We start from the raw sequence: 19,623 nt of genomic DNA, 5'->3' as shown, positions 1-19,623 counted from the left end.
ACCAGTCAGAATGGCTAAAATCAACAAGTCAGGAAATGACAGATGCTGGCGAGGATGCGGAGAAAGGGGAACCCTCCTACACTGTTGGTGGGAATGCAAGCTGGTGCAGCCACTCTGGAAAACAGCATGGAGGTTCCTCAAAATGTTGAAAATAGAACTGCCCTATGACCCAGCAATTGCACTATTGGGTATTTACCCTAAAGATACAAACGTAGTGATCCAAAGGGACACATGCACCCGAATGTTTATAGCAGCAATGTCCACAATAGCCAAACTATGGAAAGAACCTAGATGTCCATCAACAGATGAATGGATCAAGAAGATGTGGTATATATACACAATGGAATACTATGCAGCCATCAAAAGAAATGAAATCTTGCCATTTGCAACAACATGGATGGAACTAGAGCGTATCATGCTTAGCGAAATAAGTCAAGCAGAGAAAGACAACTATCATATGATCTCCCTGATATGAGGAAGTGGTGATGCAACATGGAGGCTTAAGTGGGTATAAGAAGAATAAATGAAACAAGATGGGATTGGGAGGGAGACAAACCATAAGTGACTCTTAATCTCACAAAACAAACTGAGGGTTGCTGGGGGGAGGGGGTTTGGGAGAAGGGGGTGGGATTATGGACATTGGGGAGGGTATGTGATTTGGTGAGTGCTGTGAAGTGTGTAAACCTGGTGATTCACAGACCTGTACCCCTGGGGATAAAAATATATGTTTATAAAAAATAAAAAATTAAAAAAAAAAAAAAACAAAAAACTAATCCTATTTTTCTGGCATTATCTATCTATACATATGTATGCTGATTCCAGACCAGAATATATAATCTAGCCATATCTATATCCATAAACATAGATTACATATTCTGGTCTATAGCCTTAATACCCCAGAAATAGGGTATATGTACATACATAAAGTATCAGTGGTAACTAAGTATCATGTAGCCTGATATGTATTTTACTTGAAAATAAGAGGGAACTACAGAAATTCATTTTTAACCCTTTTTATGGAATCAATACTTAAAAAAGAAACCCTAGGGATGCCTGGGTGGCTCAGTTGGTTAAGCAGCTGCCTTCGGCTCAGGTCATGATCCCAGCGTCCTGGGATCGAGTCCCACATCGGGATCCTTGCTCCGCAGGGAGCCTGCTTCTCCCTCTGACTCTGCCTTCCACTGTCTGCCTGTGCTCGCTCTTGCTCACTCTCTCTCTGACAAATAAAAAAAAAAAAAAAAACAAACAAAAAAACCCTAGAAATGGAAGGAAACTTAGTATCCAAGTCCAGCATCTCACCAGGAGCACAAAGTCAGTGAAAGCTAACTCCATCAACTTTATCTGATTTGGGGGATAATAAACATATTAACTCCCAAAGTAAAATATTGCTGTTAGAATTTTATTTCTTAAATTGACAAAATGTGCTTTTTCATAAAATTTCTGCTATTGTTTCTATTTTTGCTTCATGAAGTGAATGAGGCTCTTTATAAACTCTTCAGATGACCACTTTTTAAATAATTTGGGGTTGGATACATACAATTTTTTCATTTAAAATTTTCCCAGTTCTTAGTATTTTTCTGTATGTCAGAGGATTTCTGGGCTTGTTATCTTCTTCTCATATCTCATACTCCTATCTGAAGGTCCTTAGAGATGCTTATTCTCTTTTATAGTCTGACTCATGCCATTCCAAAAAGAATAATCAACTGAATGATCCCATTGTTTATTAATATTAGTAATATCAGGCTAGATGTTCTCTAAGTATAAATATCAAGGCAGACAAAAGTTTTCTTATTATGTTCTAGTTTCAAACCTATTCTATTATTTTGGAATTTGTATTTTTATGAAATATTTCACAAATTATTTTCACAGTCTTTATATACTTTATAAATTTTACAATTTTTAAGGTAATCTGGCTCCAAATATTTGCCCCTAGGTGGGAAGCTAATTTCAGTATGATTAATGTGTTAGGGAATAAAATAGTAACACATTGAAAAAGTCAAGACCAGACCACATTCCTTTCATTTTAACTTAATTTAGCATCATTATGAAGAGTAAATTAAGGATCCATTAGGACTGACTGGAATTTTTAAAAACTGATATATTAACATTCACATTCACATATGCACACATGCACACACACATACACACACATACACACAAACATTGAAAGGTATTTTGGAGCAAGAGGGAATATTAGTGTAGTGATAACTTGCAGGGAAATGACCTGTATATGGAATCCTGAGTTTTCTTGATAAATAGTCAAGTCCGGAATATTGTTGAGAGGTGCCAGTAATGGAGCATATAGTGTCCAAATCCAACTTGACATTTGAAAATCTATTTCACCACTGTGAAAGTTCTATTTTTTTAAAAAGCTTTGACAGAGGAATCAAATTGCAGTTGAGATGGGTTATCAACCTTGCTTTCTTTTAGAAAGGTGCACTGGGAGTAGGTATGTGAAATATCAAAACATTTAATTGAATGAAAATAAATTTATGTTGGTATATTCTCAAAAGTTCTCTTTGATTTTGCACAATTTTGTCTGCCTAAGTGTTCAAGTTCATCCCTTCTCTAATTTATATTAAAAATATGACAGGGACAGCTGGGTGGCTTAGTGGTTTAAAAGCCTCTGCCTTTGGCTCAGGTCATGATCCCAGGGTCCTGGGATTGAATTTAGCAGGCAGTCTGCTTCCCCATTGCCCCCTGCCCACCACCGCCTGCCTTTCTGCTGTGATCTCTGTCTGTCAAATAATAAATTAAAAATCTTAAAAAATATATGACAGAGAAGTTTTAAGTATTGATTAGTCAAATCATATAATATGTTTAGACTTAAAAGGCAACATGCAGCATTGAGATAATGAATTAAAATAGGTTGTTTCATTAGCGTAGTGTATGGTTTGTAAGTAAGCAATAAAGACTTGATGTTTATGTTATTAAGCCGGTCTCTAGATTATAGACTTCAAAATCTAATCTAACATAAGAGTTTATTTATTCAGTTCATTATCTGTGTGTTTGTATGTGTGTGTGTACCTGTGTGTGTCTTACAGCTGTTATTTCAAGAAATCAAGAAGGGCCAGGAGAAATGGGAAAGGCTGTGCTGATTCCTAAAGATGACCAGGAGAAAATGAAAGAACTGTTTAAAATCAATCAGTTTAACCTTATGGCCAGTGACTTGATCGCCCTTAACAGAAGTCTACCGGATGTGAGATTAGAAGGGTGAGTTTCCATGTGTCCTATAATCTTATATATTGCTAATCTCTATATCTCACAATATCTCAGAACTTCTGGATCTCCATGGTTCTGAATGCCCTAGTGGGGATGTACTGTGCATCATATGATAAGAAATACTATTTTCTTCCCTGGCAGAGCAAAATAGTATGCTTGCAAAGACACTACAGAATATGCAAGCCTAACAGGTTTCTCTTCATGAGATGTTTTTTGTTTTGCTTTGCTTTATCTTCCCAAATACAGAATAAACATGCTATTTGATAGGTTATATGCTTGCTTGCCTAGAGAGCTCTTACACTTTGTATTGAAAAACTATATGCTTTGCTTCCAGTGTAAAAATGGCCAATTGCTGGTATGATTCTTTGACCCTTTAAACATTATTTATTATGGATTCCAGCAATTTATGGTACTATTTATAATTAGAATGCTTAGCTATCAGCCATGGAAGAAATATTCACTGGGAAATAGTAATACTCCATGCAGGATGATGTTGAAAAATTCAGCTTGTTTATGACTAACTGTATGCTATGCTCTAGATAGTTGAACATGTTTTAAATGGGTGTAATAAAAATCAGAATATTTAGTGGCAGTATTGTCATCCTAGTAATACAGTTCTTACAAAGCAGACTCTTGGCGCTTAGAAAAGATATATCCCGAGACTTTAGAAAATTTCCAAGTTTACAGATAAGCTGCAGACCCCACTTATATGGAAATAGAAGTTGTTCTTTTATACATGTAATGACTTTCTCCATATAGAATAAAATTACAATTAATGCAAATAATGGCTGCCACCTATAATGGTTATATTACATTAGTAGCATAGTGATGTTAACATCATATTAAATAAATCTGATTTTTTTCCTTTCTAAATTACTACAAATGAGACCAAAACAGAGTAAACAAATCTTGTTGAATTGGTGGGACTGGATTGTCAGGTTTATTTGATAGCTAACTAACTGGGCTTGTATACCTTCATATGCTTTTGAAATGTCTCTCTCACCACCCCCCCCAAAATCCCCAAACCAACCACAAATAACTACATATTATGGACATCTGTGTCCTCTAATAAATGACTAAAATGTTGAATATTACATTTGTGCATTCCAAAGACCTATATCATTTTATAGGTAGTTTTATCCATATTTGTATATTTGTACATAGACACATTTAAGATATACAATAAGCATATTCTTGGAAAGAATTTTGAACACTTTAGATGCTGTTTATGCCATTATAATAATGCATTTCTTTGTTTTATATATCATGTTGTGATAAAATGGATAAATACGATGCCTATTCAGGAAAAACAAACACTATTTCAAATTTTTAAGAATTCTTCACTTTCAACTATAAGAACATAAATTTTATATGACATCTGGGATAATTAAGCTGACGGCTGTGTTAGTACAGAACCATCACTTCAAAAAAATTTTCACCAAACATTGTTTAAAATATTTGTGGCCAATGTATTTCTTCTTTTAAGAATCACTTAGTAAATTAAGTACTTGAGTAATTAAGCCTTAAAATACAGAACAATTTAGCATTTTAAAATGGAGATTTCAAATGGATTACTATAAAAACTACACAAAATGCAAGACTTACTGTGTTTTTATCTATTTATGTGTGTATGAGGTTGACACATTTTATTACACACACACATTTTATTACACACACAATTTATTATACATGTAATTTATTACAAGAATTTCTATACACCACATCCCTTTCTTTTAAGTTGAGGTATAATTGACGTATAAGAAATACTCATTTCAGGGTACAATGTAGTGATTTGATATTTGCATACAATGTAAAATGATCACCACAATAAATTCTAGTTAACATCTATCAGCATACAGAATTACAAAAATTTTTTTCTCGTGGTGAGAACTTTTAAGATTTACTCTTTCAGCACCTATCAAATATGCAACACAGTATTTTTTACTGTAGTGGTTATACTGTACATTATATCTCCATGACTTAGTTATTTTATAACTGGAAATTTGTACCTCTTGACCTCATTCACCCAATTCTCCCAGCCCCCAAAGATCCTCCCCTCTTGACACCAGCAGTTTGTTCTCTGTTTTGTTTATTCATTTTATTGTTTTTTAGATTTCATCTGTAGGTGAAATCATACAGTCTTTGTCTTTTTCTCTCTGACTTATTTTATTTAGTGTAATACCATCAAGGTGCATCCATATTGTTGCAAATGGCAAGATTTCATTCATATTTATGGCTGAGTATTCTATTGTATATATATATACTACTTTATACATTTATCTTCCTATGGAAACTTAGGATATTTCCATATTTTGACTACTGTAAATAATGTTGCAGTGAACATAAGCGTGAATATGTGACTTCAAATGTGTGTTTCTTTTTGGATAAATACCCAGCAGAGGAATTTTTGTATCATATGGTAGTCCTATCCTTAATATTTTGAGGAACCTACATACTGTTTTCCATAATGGCTGCACCAGTTTACATTCCCACCAGCAGTATATGAAAGTCTTTTCTCTACATTTTTACCAACACTAATTTCTTATCTTTTTGATATTAGCCATTCTGACAGTTGTGAGGTGATATGTCATTGAGATTTTGATTTCCATTGTTTGACTTTTTAGTGATAATGAGCATATTTTCATGTGCCTATTGGCCACCTGTATATCATCTTTGGAAAAATGTACAGATCTTCTGCCCATTTTTTAATTGGATTGTTATTATTGTTACTGAGTTGTATCAATTTTTTGCATATTTTGGATATTAACCCTTATCATATATGTGATTTTCAAATATCTTCTTTCTTTTGGTAGGTGGCCCTTTCATTTTGTTTCCGGTTTTCTTTGCAGTGCAGGGATTTTTTAGTTTGATGCAGCCCCACTTGTTTATTTTTGCTTTTCTTGTTTTTAACTTTCCGGTTTTCTTTGCAGTGCAGGGATTTTTTAGTTTGATGCAGCCCCACTTGTTTATTTTTGCTTTTATTGTTTTTAACTTTGGAATCAGATCCAAAAAGTCATCACCAAGATAGATGTCAGGAGCAGACTGTGCCTGTTTTCTTCTGGGAGTTTTATGGTTTCAAGTCTTAACATTCAAGTCTTTAAGCCATTTTGAGTTAATTTTTGGGTATGGTGTAACATAGTGGTCTAATTTTATTCTTTTGCTTATATCTGTCCAGTTTTTCTAATACCATTTATTAAGAGAGTGTCTTTTCCCCATTGTACATTCTTGCCTTCTTTTTCATAAATTAATTGATCATATATGCATGGGTTTATTTGGGGGCTCTCTGTTCTGTCTGGATCTATTTTTATGCCAATAGCATACTGTTTGGTTACTGAAACTTTGTCATATACTTTGAAATCAGCTTATTTCTTCTTTCCAGATATTGCTTTGTCTATTTGGGATCTTTTGTGGTTCCATACAAGTTTTGGGATTGTTTGTTCTATTTCTGTGAAAAAAAGCCTTTGCAATTTTGAATAGAAATTGCATTAAGTCTGTAGATTACTTTGAGTAATATATGCATTTTAACAATACTCTTCTCATCCATGAGCATTTAATATCTTTCTATTTATTTGTGTCTTCAATTTTTGTATCATTATCATAGTTTTTAGTATATAGGTCTTTCACCTCCTTAAATTTATTAAATTTATTCCTAAGTATTTTATTCTTTTTGATATAGTTGTAAATGGGATTGCTTTCTTAATTTCTCTTCCCAGTAGTTTGTGTTTAGTGTATAAAAACACAGCAGATATTTGTGTATTGATGCTGTATCATTCAACTTTACTGAATTAGGTAGCTTATTAGTTCTAACAGTTTTTTTTTTATTAGTTTTAACAGACTTTTTTTGATAGAGTCTTGGGGGGTTTTGTGTATAAAATTTTATCATTTACAAAGAGTGACAGTTTTACTTCTTTCTGTCCAATTTGAATGCCTTTCATTTCTTCCTCCTCTTCCTCTTCCCCCTCTCCCTGCCGTCCTTCTCCTCCTCCTTCTGTTTCTTTCCAGATTGCTCTGGTAAGTACATCCTGTGCTATGTTGAATCAAAGTGGGAAGAGTGGGAATCTCAGCATTTTCCGGATAATGGAGTAACAGCTTTTCACCAATGAGTATGATGTTAACTGTGGGCTTGTCATATATGAGCTATAGTATGTTGAAGTATATTTTCTCTATACCCATTTTGTAGAGCATTTTTATTTTAAATGGATGTTAAACTTTGTCAGATGCCTTTTCTGCGTCTATTGAGATGATTATGTGATTTTTATCCCTTATTTTATTAATGTGGAGTATCACATTGATGGATTTGCAGATGTTGAATCATCCTTTCATCCCAGAAATAAATCCCACTTAATCATTATGCAAGGTCCTTTTAATATTGAATTGGGTTTGCAAATATCTGTTGAAGATTAGATTTTGCATTTATGCACATCAGGGGTGTTGGCATATAATTTTCTTTTTTGTGGTCTTGTCTGGCTTTGGTATTAGGGTAATGCCGACCTTGTAAAATGAATTTCTTTTTTTTTTTTTTAAGATTTTATTTATTTATTTGACAGACGGAGATCTCAAGTAGGCAGAGAAACAGGCAGAGAGAGAGGAGGAAGCAGGCTCCCAGCTGAGCAGAGAGCCCGATGCGGGCCTCGATCCCAGGACCCTGGGATCATGACCTGAGCCAAAGGCAGAGGCTTTACCCCACTGAGCCACCCAGGCGCCCGTAAAATGAATTTCTAAGTATTCATTCCTCTTCAATTTTTTTGGAAGAGTTCGAGAAAGATGTGTATTAAATTTTTGAAGTTTTGGTAGAATTTACCAGTGAAACCATCTGGTCCTGGACTTTTGTTTGTTGGGAAGTTTTTGATTATTAATTCAATCTCCTTTCTAGTAATTGGTCCATTCAGATTTTCTCTTTCTTCATGATTCAAGAAGATTGTATGTTTCAGGAATTTATCTGTCTTTTCAGGTTGTCCAATTTGGTGGTGTATAATTGTTCATAGCAGTCTCTTTTGATCCTTTGTATTTCTCTAGTACTCATTGTAATTTCTGGTCTTTCATTTCTGATTTATTTATTTGGATCCTCTCTGTCTCTCTGTCTCTCTCTCTCTCTTTTTCCCCTTGATGAGTCTAGTGAAAGGTTTATCAACATTTTTTTACCCTTTTACTAGCTCTTTCACTGATCTTCTCTGTTGCATTTCTGAATGCATTTCTTTTGCATTCGTTTCTGCCCTGATTTTTATTGTTTCTGTCTTTGTTCTTCCTTCTCTAGTTCTGTTAAGTGTATAACTAGATTGGGATTTTTCATTTATTGATGTTATATCACTCTGAGCTTCCTTCTTAGAAATACTTTTGCTCCATCCCATAGATTTTGGTGTGTTCTCTTTTCATTTACATTCTCAAGAGTTTTTTGTTTTGTGGTTTGCTTGTTTGTTTTAGTTCCCTATTGATTTCTTCATTGACACATTAGTTGTTCAGTACCATGTTGTTTAATCTTTATATATATATACATATATATATATTTTAAATTTTCTAGTCATGATCTTGTAATTGATTTCCACTTTCATACTATTGTGTTGGAAAAGATGCTTGATAGGATTTCAGTCTTCTTAAATATATTTAGATTCATTCTGTGGTTTAACACATGATCTATCCTGGAGAGTGTTCCACATGCACCTGAGAAGAATGTGTATTTTGCTGTCTTGGGTGGAATGTTCATATTTTAGAGTCTATTTGGTCTAATGTGTTGTTTAAGGCTGATGTTTCCTTATTGATTTTCTGTCTGGACAGTCTATCCACTGATGTATGTGAGGTTTTAAAAACCCTACTCTTACCGTACTGCTGTTCTGCTGTTAATTTCACTCTTTAGGTCTGTTAATAAATCTATGGATATATTGGGTGTATAGTTATTTATAGGTTACATTTTCTTGCTGGATTGATCCTTTGCCATTATGTAATGCCTTCTTTGTTTTTTATTATAGTCTTTGTTTTAAAATCTAATTTATCTGATAAAAGTATAGCTACTGTAGCTTCCTTTCGGTTTGCATTTGCATGGTTGCAGGATTTTTCCATATTTCACTTTCAGTCAGTGTATGTTCTACAACTGAAGTGAGTTTCTTCTAGGTAACATACAGATGGGTCATATTTGTTTTTTCTTTTAATCCATTCAGCCAGTCTTTGTTTTTTCCATTGAAGAATTTAGTCCACTTATATGTAAAGTAATTATTGATAGCTATGTACTATTTGTATAACTAGATTGTTTTCTGACCCTTATAGTTTTGTACTTATTCTTTCTTTTTTCCTCTTTTTCTCTCTTCTTTGGTACTTTGAAGACTGTCTTTAATGTTATGCTTTGATTTTTTTATCATTACCTTTTGTGTATCTTCCTACAGGTTTTTGCTTGGTGATTACCATAATGCTTATATATAGTGGCCTACATATACAACAGTCTATTTTAAGTTGATAACAAGTTAAGTCTGAATATATTCTAAAACTCTACATTTTCACTCTACCAACCCCCTGCACTTTATATTTTCATGTCATATTTTGACTCTTTTTATTTTGTGTGTCCCTTAACAAATTATAGGCACTTATACTACTTTTGTTTTTTAACCTTCACACTAATTGTGTAAGTTTTTTTTTCCTAGATTTTTATTTATTTATTTGACAGACAGAGATCACAGGTAGGCAGAGAGGCAGGCAGAGAGAGAAAGGGTAGCAGGCTTCCTGCTGAGCAGAGAACCCGATGTGGGGCTCCATCCCAGGACCCTGAGATCATGACCGGAGCAGAACCCCAGGCGCCCCCTAGCTGTGTAAGTTTAATCTGCTACATTTCTTAAATATTTGCCTTTACCATTGAGATTTTCACTTTCATATGTTTCTTGTTACTAATTAGTATTCTTTCTTTTCAGCTTCAAGTAGTCCCTTTAACATTTCTCGTAGGCTCGTTTAGTGGTGTGAATTCCCTTAGCTTTTGCTTGTTGGAAAACTCTTTATCTTTCCTTCAATTCTGCTTGATATTATTGCTGGGTAAGTATTTGTGATTGGAAGATTTTTCCCTTCAGCTCTTTAGGTATACGATGTCTCTCTTCTGACATGCAAAGTTACTGGTGAAAAATCTGCTTATAGTTTTATGGGGGTTCTCTTACACATATCAAGTCCTTTCTCTCTTATGGCATTTAAGATTCTTTATATTTAACTGCTGACATTTTAATTATAATGTGACTTGGTATTGATTTCTTCCAGTTCATTTTTTTTTTTTTTAACTCATTGGTTTCCTGGCTCTGGATATCTGTTTTCTTCCCCAGGCTAGAGCAGTTTTCAGCTACTTCGTCAAATAAGTTTCCTGCCCCTTTCTCACTTTATTCTCCTGGGACCCCTAAAATGCAAATATTGCTTTGCATTTTGATGTTGACTTCTTAACTATCTTCACTTTTTTAAATTATTATTTCTTTTCTTTCTGCTACTCTGCTTTAGTGAGTTCCACTGCCCCTTTTCCAGATCACTAATCCTTTTTCTGCTTCATCTAGTCTATTGTTAAAAACTCTTGTGTACTTTTTAGTTCAGTTATCTTTTTCTTCAGCTCTGTGACTTCTGTTTGGTACTTTATAATATCTTCTCTGTCTTTGTCAAAGCTCTAGTATGTTCCTCCATTCTTCTCCTGAGTCAGTGAGCATCCTTATACCATTACATTGAACTGTTTATCAGATAAATTACTTATCTTCCTTTCATTAAGGTTTTTTCCCCACAGTCTTGTTCTTTCATTTGGAACACATTTGTTTCCTCAGTTTCCTTGATTCTTTGTGTTTGTCCACATGGATTAGGAGAAACACTTATGCTCCCAGTCTTGAAGGAGTGACTTTATGTAGAAGATGACACTTATCTTTCAACCTTGTCATAGCTCTCGCTGTCTCTTAAACCTTTGCAGTTGTCTAAACAGCCTGATTACTTTTGATCCATCCCTATTTTTGAGGTTGTATCAAGACCTGTCATTGTTTCAGAGGGAGGGATCTTAGCCCCCAATTTCAGGCTGATTGGAAATCAGACCTTCACGCAAAAGCTTTTAAAGTATGCTAACAGGGCACCTGGGTGGCTCAGTGGGTTAAGCCGCTGCCTTCGGCTCAGGTCATGATCTCAGGGTCCTGGGATCGAGTCTCTGCTGAGCAGAGAGCCTGCTTCCCTCTCTCTCTCTCTCTGCCTGCCTCTCCATCTACTTGTGATTTCTCTCTGTCAAATAAATAAATAAAATCTTTAAAAAAAAAATAAATAAATAAAGTATGCTAACATATACAGTCCTGCAGGACTACAGTTGTAAATCCAGCTGACCTCCAGACCAAGTTTTTGGGAAGTATTTCCTTAGCAACAATTGCAAAAGTCAAAGCTCTGAATGACTACATAAACTCCTTTCTGGAAGGTACTGGCTGGCTGTAGCATAGCCACAGGAGAGCACAGAGATGGCATGCACAGCCTATGCCTTCTAAAAGCAACTCTGTGTCCTTCTCTTCTCCTTTTCCTCTTCCTCCTCCTTCTCCTCCTCCTTCCCCTTCTCCTTCTTCTTATTCTTCAAGATTTTTTTCATTTATTTGACAGAGTGAGAGAGATAACACAAACAAGGGGAGCAGAAAGCAGAGGGGGAGAGAGAGAGAACCAGGCTCCCTGCTGAGCAAGGAACTGAGGCTATGGGGGGCTCGATCCCAGGCACTTAGATCATGACCTGAGCAGAAGGCAGAGGCTTAACCAACTGAGCTACCCAGGCGCCCCTAGGTGTTTCAGCCTTCTGTCTGTGCTGAACCTTGGGGTTGTAACCCTGCCAAAAACTGTCACTCCAATTGTTTCAGGACTGTGGGGCCCAAAAATGCAATCCCCCCCCTTGCCACTATAGTAGAACACTCAAGAGGCATCCCATGTATGAACTGTACACACACCCACCAGCTTTAGTGGGGGCAATGGGGATCAGGGGATCAGGTATTTCCACTTGTTTTTATGGTCCTATGGGGTAGTATAGGACCTGGGCCTGCCTGCCAGCTTTAGTGAGGCTGTAGGAGAGCACTGAAGTGGGATGCAACTGCTGGCATTAGCAAAGCCATGGGAGAGTACAGGGTTGGGGCACACTCACTGGTACTTGGAAGAGTATAAAAAATGTCAGCCACCATCACTGGCTCTACCAAGTAGAATGAGAGCCCCAAAATCTTGTTCACCAACATCTCTGTCTCCAGAGTTCCATCAGGCTCCTGCCCCTCTAGCAGACACTTGAAGATCAACAACTGAATCTCTTCCACACATGGTATAGTGATTTTTAAACTAATGCTTGTGTGCTGTGTCTTGGGTGCATGAGGTTTCATTCGATCCCTTTAGGAGAGAGTCTCAGCTTCCTACATCCCTTTGGGTTTGTTGAACATTAGTTCTGTTGATTTTCAAAGCCAGCTCTTCTGGGGACTTGTCTATTCAGTGCAGGTCTCAAGGGTTGGGGGTCCTGATGTGGAGCAGGAGCCTCTTGCTCCTCAGGGAAAAACTGTATTTGTAAGACCTGATTGTGATCAGATTGTAAGTTGATGTGTTGGGTGGGGATTTTGGTGAGACCAAGTGTCTTCCTCTCCCCTCCCCCCATTCTAATGTGACCCCATTATCCTTTGTTGTGGAGGAGCTGATCAGCCAGTTTTCAAGTCTTTTTCAGAGAATTGTTCTATATGTAGCTGCAAATTTGGTGTGTCTGTGGGAGGAATTAAGTTGAGGATTTTTCTATATCACCATATTGAACCACCTCCTGTTTACTGTGATGATTGCTGCTGGAATTTTGAGATTTTAAAAATGCTCTGTGAAATAATATTAATGAAATGAATAATTTTCTGTTTTATTTTTAGGTACCACCATAGTGTGTACTATCAGTAAGAAAACATAAAACCATCCAAACTTTCTATACAAATCATAAAATGAATGTGAGTTTTACTGGAGATATTTGCAAGTCATGTTGAATGACTCAGTTCTCTGACTGTCTGGGAAAATCTAATGTTGAAAAACACATTATGAATCATATATCCAAACTGTTATTTAAAAGAAGTAGAAATCTGCCAATACTCATCTGATGTGGAAAATTTCTTTTTTTCAATTTTGGTGTTCATTACTGTTCAATTTTTGGATAGTTATATCTTAAAACGATATGAACATATTAAGTTAGTCTCAGTGATGACTGATAATTTACATAAAGGTGTACAAAATTGGTATTGAAAAATAGTTTTAAAAAGAGCTTAATTTATTTTAGTGGAAAAACAGAGTTGATATTTACTTACAAAGTGTCTGAACCACACAGGCAGTTCATTCAAGTATCTCAGCATATTTTACTAGAATATAGCCTTAAACTGGCTTGACTGAATTCAGAAAAATTATCCTATTAGTTTAGTCTTGTGTTTGGCCTTAATATCCATCTATAAATATTTGAAGATATGTTCAGAGCAAAAAACTTTTAGTAAATATCCCATGTTTTCACAGAGAAGAGAGTAGATAAAAATATTTTTTTCTTGAGGTGATTGTGATGAAACATCAGGACAAGTTAGGGTTAAGTTCTGGAATGTCCATTCCTAGTGAATTTGAATATTGAATAGTGAATAGTAAATATTGAATAGTGAATAGTGAATACTGTTTGAATATTTACATTAATTAATTAACTTATACTTAATTTATTGACATGTGTAATACATTTGTATATACTGTTTAATTATATGAGCAAATAAAATAATAGTATACAAATAGTCATGGTAATGGGATATTTTAAGGACAGTTAAGACTGAAGATCTTACTAAATTTTTTATTCTTTAAGTCCCTCCATTTCTAGGATTCTTGTTATAGTCTACATATACATATAAATAAAATTACTGATGGTCTTACCACCCCTCTCTCTCCTTTGCTCATAAACTCCCTAACTTAAAAGACAAAAGTGAAATGTCATAAAATTCTGATTCAGAACTTTGAGGAAAATGAATATTAGCTTAATATGTTAATGATCAGCGTTAGGGATTTGTTACCATGTTTTTCAATAATTATGGTTCTAAGATTTCTTAAATTTATGCAGTTTGTATATAAAAACAGGGCCTAAATATTACTATTTTCAGAAAACAAGTAAATAGATGTCATTTTGTTTAGATTTTTAACACAAGATTTTTATGTTAATATCTGGAGAGAGAAATTTAAAGAGTTACCAAATTAAAAATTCCATTAAGAGACATTTAATGCATTATTTTTGAGCACTTAGTATGCTAATATGTGCCAGATATTGTTCTGTGCGCCTGGGATATAACAGTGAACACAAAAGTTCCTGCTTCGTGGAATTTAGAATGAATAAAAGACCTGAGAATGGTAAGGTGCGGTGAATAAAGTAGTGAGGGAAAGCCTCTGTGAGAAACCCACATCTGGGTAAGGTGACGGAACTTTAAACACCTAAATATTCTAATTTCTTTTTACTAATACATAGAGATGTTAAGTATTTATTGAGTGCCTGAAACAGTCAATGCTAGAAATATAAAGAATCTGTGGATATGTAAAACTCCATAAAAGTACAAAAGTAAAGGAATAATCATTAAGTAAAAATAAATCATTAAGTAAAGGAATAATCATTAAGTAAATTAAGTGTAGATGCGTGTGTGTTTGTGTGTTTGCATTATTTTTGAAAATAGCATTGAGTTGCATATTCAATGAATGACAGCAAAAATGATGCTTTGGTTTGCTTGGGCATCAGTAGTCAGTGTTATCTCATGGATCTGGGCTGTCCTAGAAGTAGAGAAAACATGACTATGACCATAATCAATGAAGTTTAGATACATGATTCTATGTTATTATATGTAAAACAAATGTGGGAAGAAAAAGCCAACTGTGGAGAGAGCTTTTTCAAGTAATTGAGAAAAATCTCTAGGTATAGAGCCGAACACAGAAGTTTAAGATCTGTCTCTATGGCTAACTTTAGGTCTTGGGCAAGACATTAATTTTCTAAGCCCCAGTTTCCTTTCACCAATTAAACCAGCAAATCGGTCCACCAGCCAAACAGCCCCTGTCACGTACTTACCATAAACTTAGCTTTGAGAACAAATTAATGCACATAACAGCCCCTGTCTATGAGGATGTAAAAGGGCTATATTTACATAAACAACTAATTAACAGTATTGTGTGAACACACCTATAATTGCAAAAATGACAAAGTAATAATAGGATTGCCATGAGTTCCTAGTGAAATTTTTATGTTTATTATTATTATTATTCTGTCTGATTCTCTTATGCCTTAGGCTCCCTTTTTCAACTAAGTGAGGAAACTTTTTAAGCAGTCGGCTTTTCCCTTTACTCTGCAATTATTTTTGAATAAGAAATTAACAGTAATTATTGGGTGAATATTTATAAAAAAGCTATGGGCAATTAAAACAAAATACTAAGGTTCTTTAGCATTTACTTGTATTCAGACATTTAATAGCACTTCAAGTTCTGGTATTGAGTTATTTGAAGGTTATAATGCAGCTGGCATTTAAATATATTTCATCAGAGGAAAAAATGAGGAAATTGGAGATTTATTTCAGCTATTTATATCCTAGACCAAATAACTGCTTCTTACGTATGCACACATGCAAGCTGATAAAGAGAAAAAGACTGGAGCAGTCTTGCATTATTAGTGGAAGAGCTGTAGCATACAAATTCTGAATAAGTTGCTCTCAGAGGACAACAAGTGTATTTACTACATAAAACAAAAATAAACCGTAGTATACATTTTTTTCTGTGCTCAATCTCATAAATGGACTTGTCCATTTATATGGATGGCCTTTCCCATGAATTAAAAAGTGACAAGTACAGCATTGATTACACAAAGAAGAGAGAGAAAATGGAAACGTTAATTGGATTTCTCATCTCTGTTCCATATCTTTTCTTTTTAATTTGAGAATTACTACAACACTCCTATGCTGGCAAAAGTTTTGATAATCATAATAATTTCTACAATATTTGATTTATGTAATGTGCTCATGTGTGGAATTAATTTCACTACTCAGATAAAAAGGGCATTTGTGTATGTTTATATATGCATACAAATATATATTTGACAGAAATGGAGATGATAGGTATTACTATCTTTGGGATAATAATATTACACTATAATTTTCCTTTCAAGTAAGAAAGTGGAGTAAAGCATTTCTAGGTATGTTCTCAGGGACACATTTATGTACCACTGTAAACAGAAAGCATACTGCATAACCCAACTTAGACTTGAACTACCCCCAAAAAACATCTTTATTTAATTTTTTGACACTGTTACTTTGAATTTTAAAAAAATTATGGTAAAATACATGTAGTATAAGAAATGTTATCATAACTATTTTTAGGTATACATTTTATTAGTGTTAAGTATGAAGGGGATCAGAATATGGTACCTCAAGCTATACCATTTTGACATAAAAATTATTTTAACTTGAAGGCAACTAAGAAACTGCAGACAGGAAAATCTCTCTTATGCTTCCAGTCTGCTTAAAAGCAAGGCATGCATTTCCATTTTGAAAGTGTCCCTCTCTCTTGAACCAGGAAAGGCACAACAACCTTTTTCAATAGAGATAGATATGGCACTGAGATGATTATGCATAAACTAAACTAACCATCCCTTATCTGCCACTAGTCCTGTATGTTTGCTCTTCTACGATTTACCAACCCAAACATGGGCCCAAACATGGTTGTTGTTGGGTTGTTTTGTTTTGTTTCTGTCTTGTCACTTCTTCACAATTGATCATCTTTTGTTAAAAGATGTATAAGCTGCCAGATTTAACCACTTTTTTGGGTATTCAGTACTTTTCTATGAAGGCCTTCATATACATCAAAATCAAAAATATTAATATCAAGTAAAATTTATATGCCTTTTCTCCTGTTACTCTTTATTTTGTCAATTTAATGTGCAAGCCTCATGATCCCAAAACAAGAGGGGAGAGAAAATGTTTTTCCCTCCTCTGTAAATACTGTCACGTTGTTGTGCAATGTCCAGAAGTCTTTTCATCTTGCAAAATTGAAACTCTATCCATTAAATAGCTCCTCCATAGTCCCTCTCATCCCTGGCCCCTGACAATCAGCATTCAAATTTCTGTTGCTATGAATATGACTACCCTTGGTACTTCATATAATTGGGATCATACAGTTTTTGTCTTTTTCTGACTGGCTTGTTTCACTTAGCTAATGTCTCAAGGCTCATCCATGTTATAGTGTGTGTTAGAATTTCTGAACTTTTTTTTTTTTTAAAGATTTTATTTATTTATTTGACAGATAGAGATCACAAGTAGGTAGAGAGGCAAGCAGAGAGAGAGAGAGGAGGAAGCAGGCTCCCTGCCAAGCAGAGAGCCCGATGCGGGACTCGATCCCAGGATCCTGAGATCATGACCTGAGCCGAAGGCAGCGGCTTAACCCACTGAGCCACCCAGGCGCCCCAGAATTTCTGAACTTTTTAAAGTTAAATAATATTTCATTATATATATATATATATATATATATATATATATATACTACTGGTGAACACTGGGTTTCCTTTACTTTTTTTCTTTTATGATTTTTTTTTTAATTTTTATTTATTTGACAGAGAGAGTACAAGTAAGCAGAGGGGCAGGCAGAGAGAGAGGGGGAAGCAAGCTTCCCGCTGAGCAGAGAGTCTGACGCGGGGCTGGATTCCAGGACTCTGGGATCATGACCTGAGCCGAAGGCAGAGGCTTGACCCACTGAGCCACCCAGGTGCCCCACTTTACTTTTTTATTACTGAATAATACCTCAATGAACATGGGTTCACAGCTAACTCTTAGGTTGTGTTTTCAGTGCTTTTGGATATATATACCCAGAAGTGGAATTATTTATTCATATGCTAATTCAACTTTTAATTTTGGGGGGAAGCACTATACAGATTATCACAGTAGCTGTACTAGTGTGCAGGGTTCCAGTTTCTCCATATCTTTTCCAACACTTTCTCCTTTCTTCTTTCTTTCTTTCGAGTAGCCATTCTTTTAGATGTGAGGTGTATCTTATAGTTCTAATGTCATTTGATTAGTCATGTGCTTTTATTTTTTCATGTGCTTTTTAGTCATTTGTATATTTTCTTTGCAGAAATGTCTGTTCAAGTCATTTGCCTGTATTGTAATTGGATTGTTTGAGTTGTAGGAAGTTTTGTTTTGTTTTGTTTTGTTTTTTTGAGTTGTAGTTTTTTTTCAATATATTTTATTTATTCATTTATTTTTTTTAAAGATTTTATTTATTTATTTGACAGACAGAGATCACAAGTAGGCAGAGAGGCAGGCAGAGAGAGAGAAGAAGCAGGATCCCTGCGGAGCAGAGAGCCCAATGCGGGACTTGATCCCAGGACCCTGGAATCATGACCTGAGCCGAAGGCAGAGGCTTTAACCCACTGAGCCACCCACGCGCCCCTTTTTTAATATATTTAGATATCAACTCCTTATCAGGTATGTGATTTGCAAATATCTTCCCCCATTTTGTAAGGAGCATTTTCACTCTGTTACTTTTGTCTTTTGATCAAAAACAGAAGTTTTAAATTTTGATATCATCTAGTTTATCTGTTTTTACCCTTTTTGCCTGTGCTTTTGTGTCATATCCAAGAAATGATTGCTAAATCCAATGTCGTAAAGCTTTTTCCCCTATGTTTGTTTGTTTTTTTTAGTAAGATTTATTTATTCCTTTGAAAAAGGAGACACAGGGAGAGAGAGAGCACATGGAATGGGAGGAGGGGCAGAGGGAGAGGAAGAGAGAATGCCAAGCAGACCATCCCCCCACCCCGCCCCAATTGCAGAGCCTGACATGGGGTTCCATCCCAGGACCTGAGCCAAAATCAGGAGTCAGCTGCAGAATCAATTAGGCCATCCACATACCACACTGGTTTTTTTTGTTTGTTTTGGGGGTTTTTTTCTAAGAGTTTTATACTTTTAGCTCCTTTAATTGGTCTTTGATTTATTTTGAATTAACTGTGGATACAGTTTTACCAACATAATTTCTTGAAATGGCTATTCTGTTCCCTTTGTGTTATCTTGACACTGTTACTGAAAACCATTTGACTATATATGTAAGGGGTTATTTCTGAGCTTTCCATTCTATTTGATTGATCTATACTTCTGCTTTTATGGCAGTAACAGTCTTACTATAGCTTTGTAATAAGTTTTGAAATCAGGAAGTATGAGACTTCCAATTTTGTTTTTTGAACACTTTGTGTTTAATGATAGGTGCTTTCTCCCAGCATTCCAAATAATAGTTTTCAGTTTTTATTCCCAGCCTGATCATTCTATAAAATAATTTTTAATTATTTTATATATTCATCATTTATCAAAATCTAATTGTGTACTTATGAAAACAGATACAGTTCTTCATTATAGAGCATTATTAATTCAAAATAGAAAATATCCAAAAAATTATAGTACACTT

The 19,623-nt window shown here is 34.9% G+C and overlaps 1 protein-coding gene across 1 annotated transcript in view; it reads left to right on the top strand.

Moving 5' to 3' along the window:
• GALNT13 (polypeptide N-acetylgalactosaminyltransferase 13) overlaps positions 1-19,623 on the top strand; it is a 538,752-nt gene that overhangs the window by 239,840 nt on the left and 279,289 nt on the right. The window contains exon 4 of the mRNA XM_004743877.3: positions 3,045-3,213. Within this exon, the coding sequence (XP_004743934.1) occupies positions 3,045-3,213 (169 nt within the window). The remainder of the gene's footprint in view (positions 1-3,044; positions 3,214-19,623) is intronic.

This window comes from Mustela putorius, unplaced genomic scaffold (assembly GCF_011764305.1).
Source record: "Mustela putorius furo isolate JIRA1106 unplaced genomic scaffold, ASM1176430v1.1 tig00003869_pilon_pilon_pilon, whole genome shotgun sequence".
NCBI classification, from domain to species: Eukaryota; Metazoa; Chordata; class Mammalia; order Carnivora; family Mustelidae; genus Mustela; species Mustela putorius.
The sequence above is the reverse complement of the archived record's forward strand: the minus strand, read 5'-3'. Positions and strand labels throughout refer to the sequence as shown.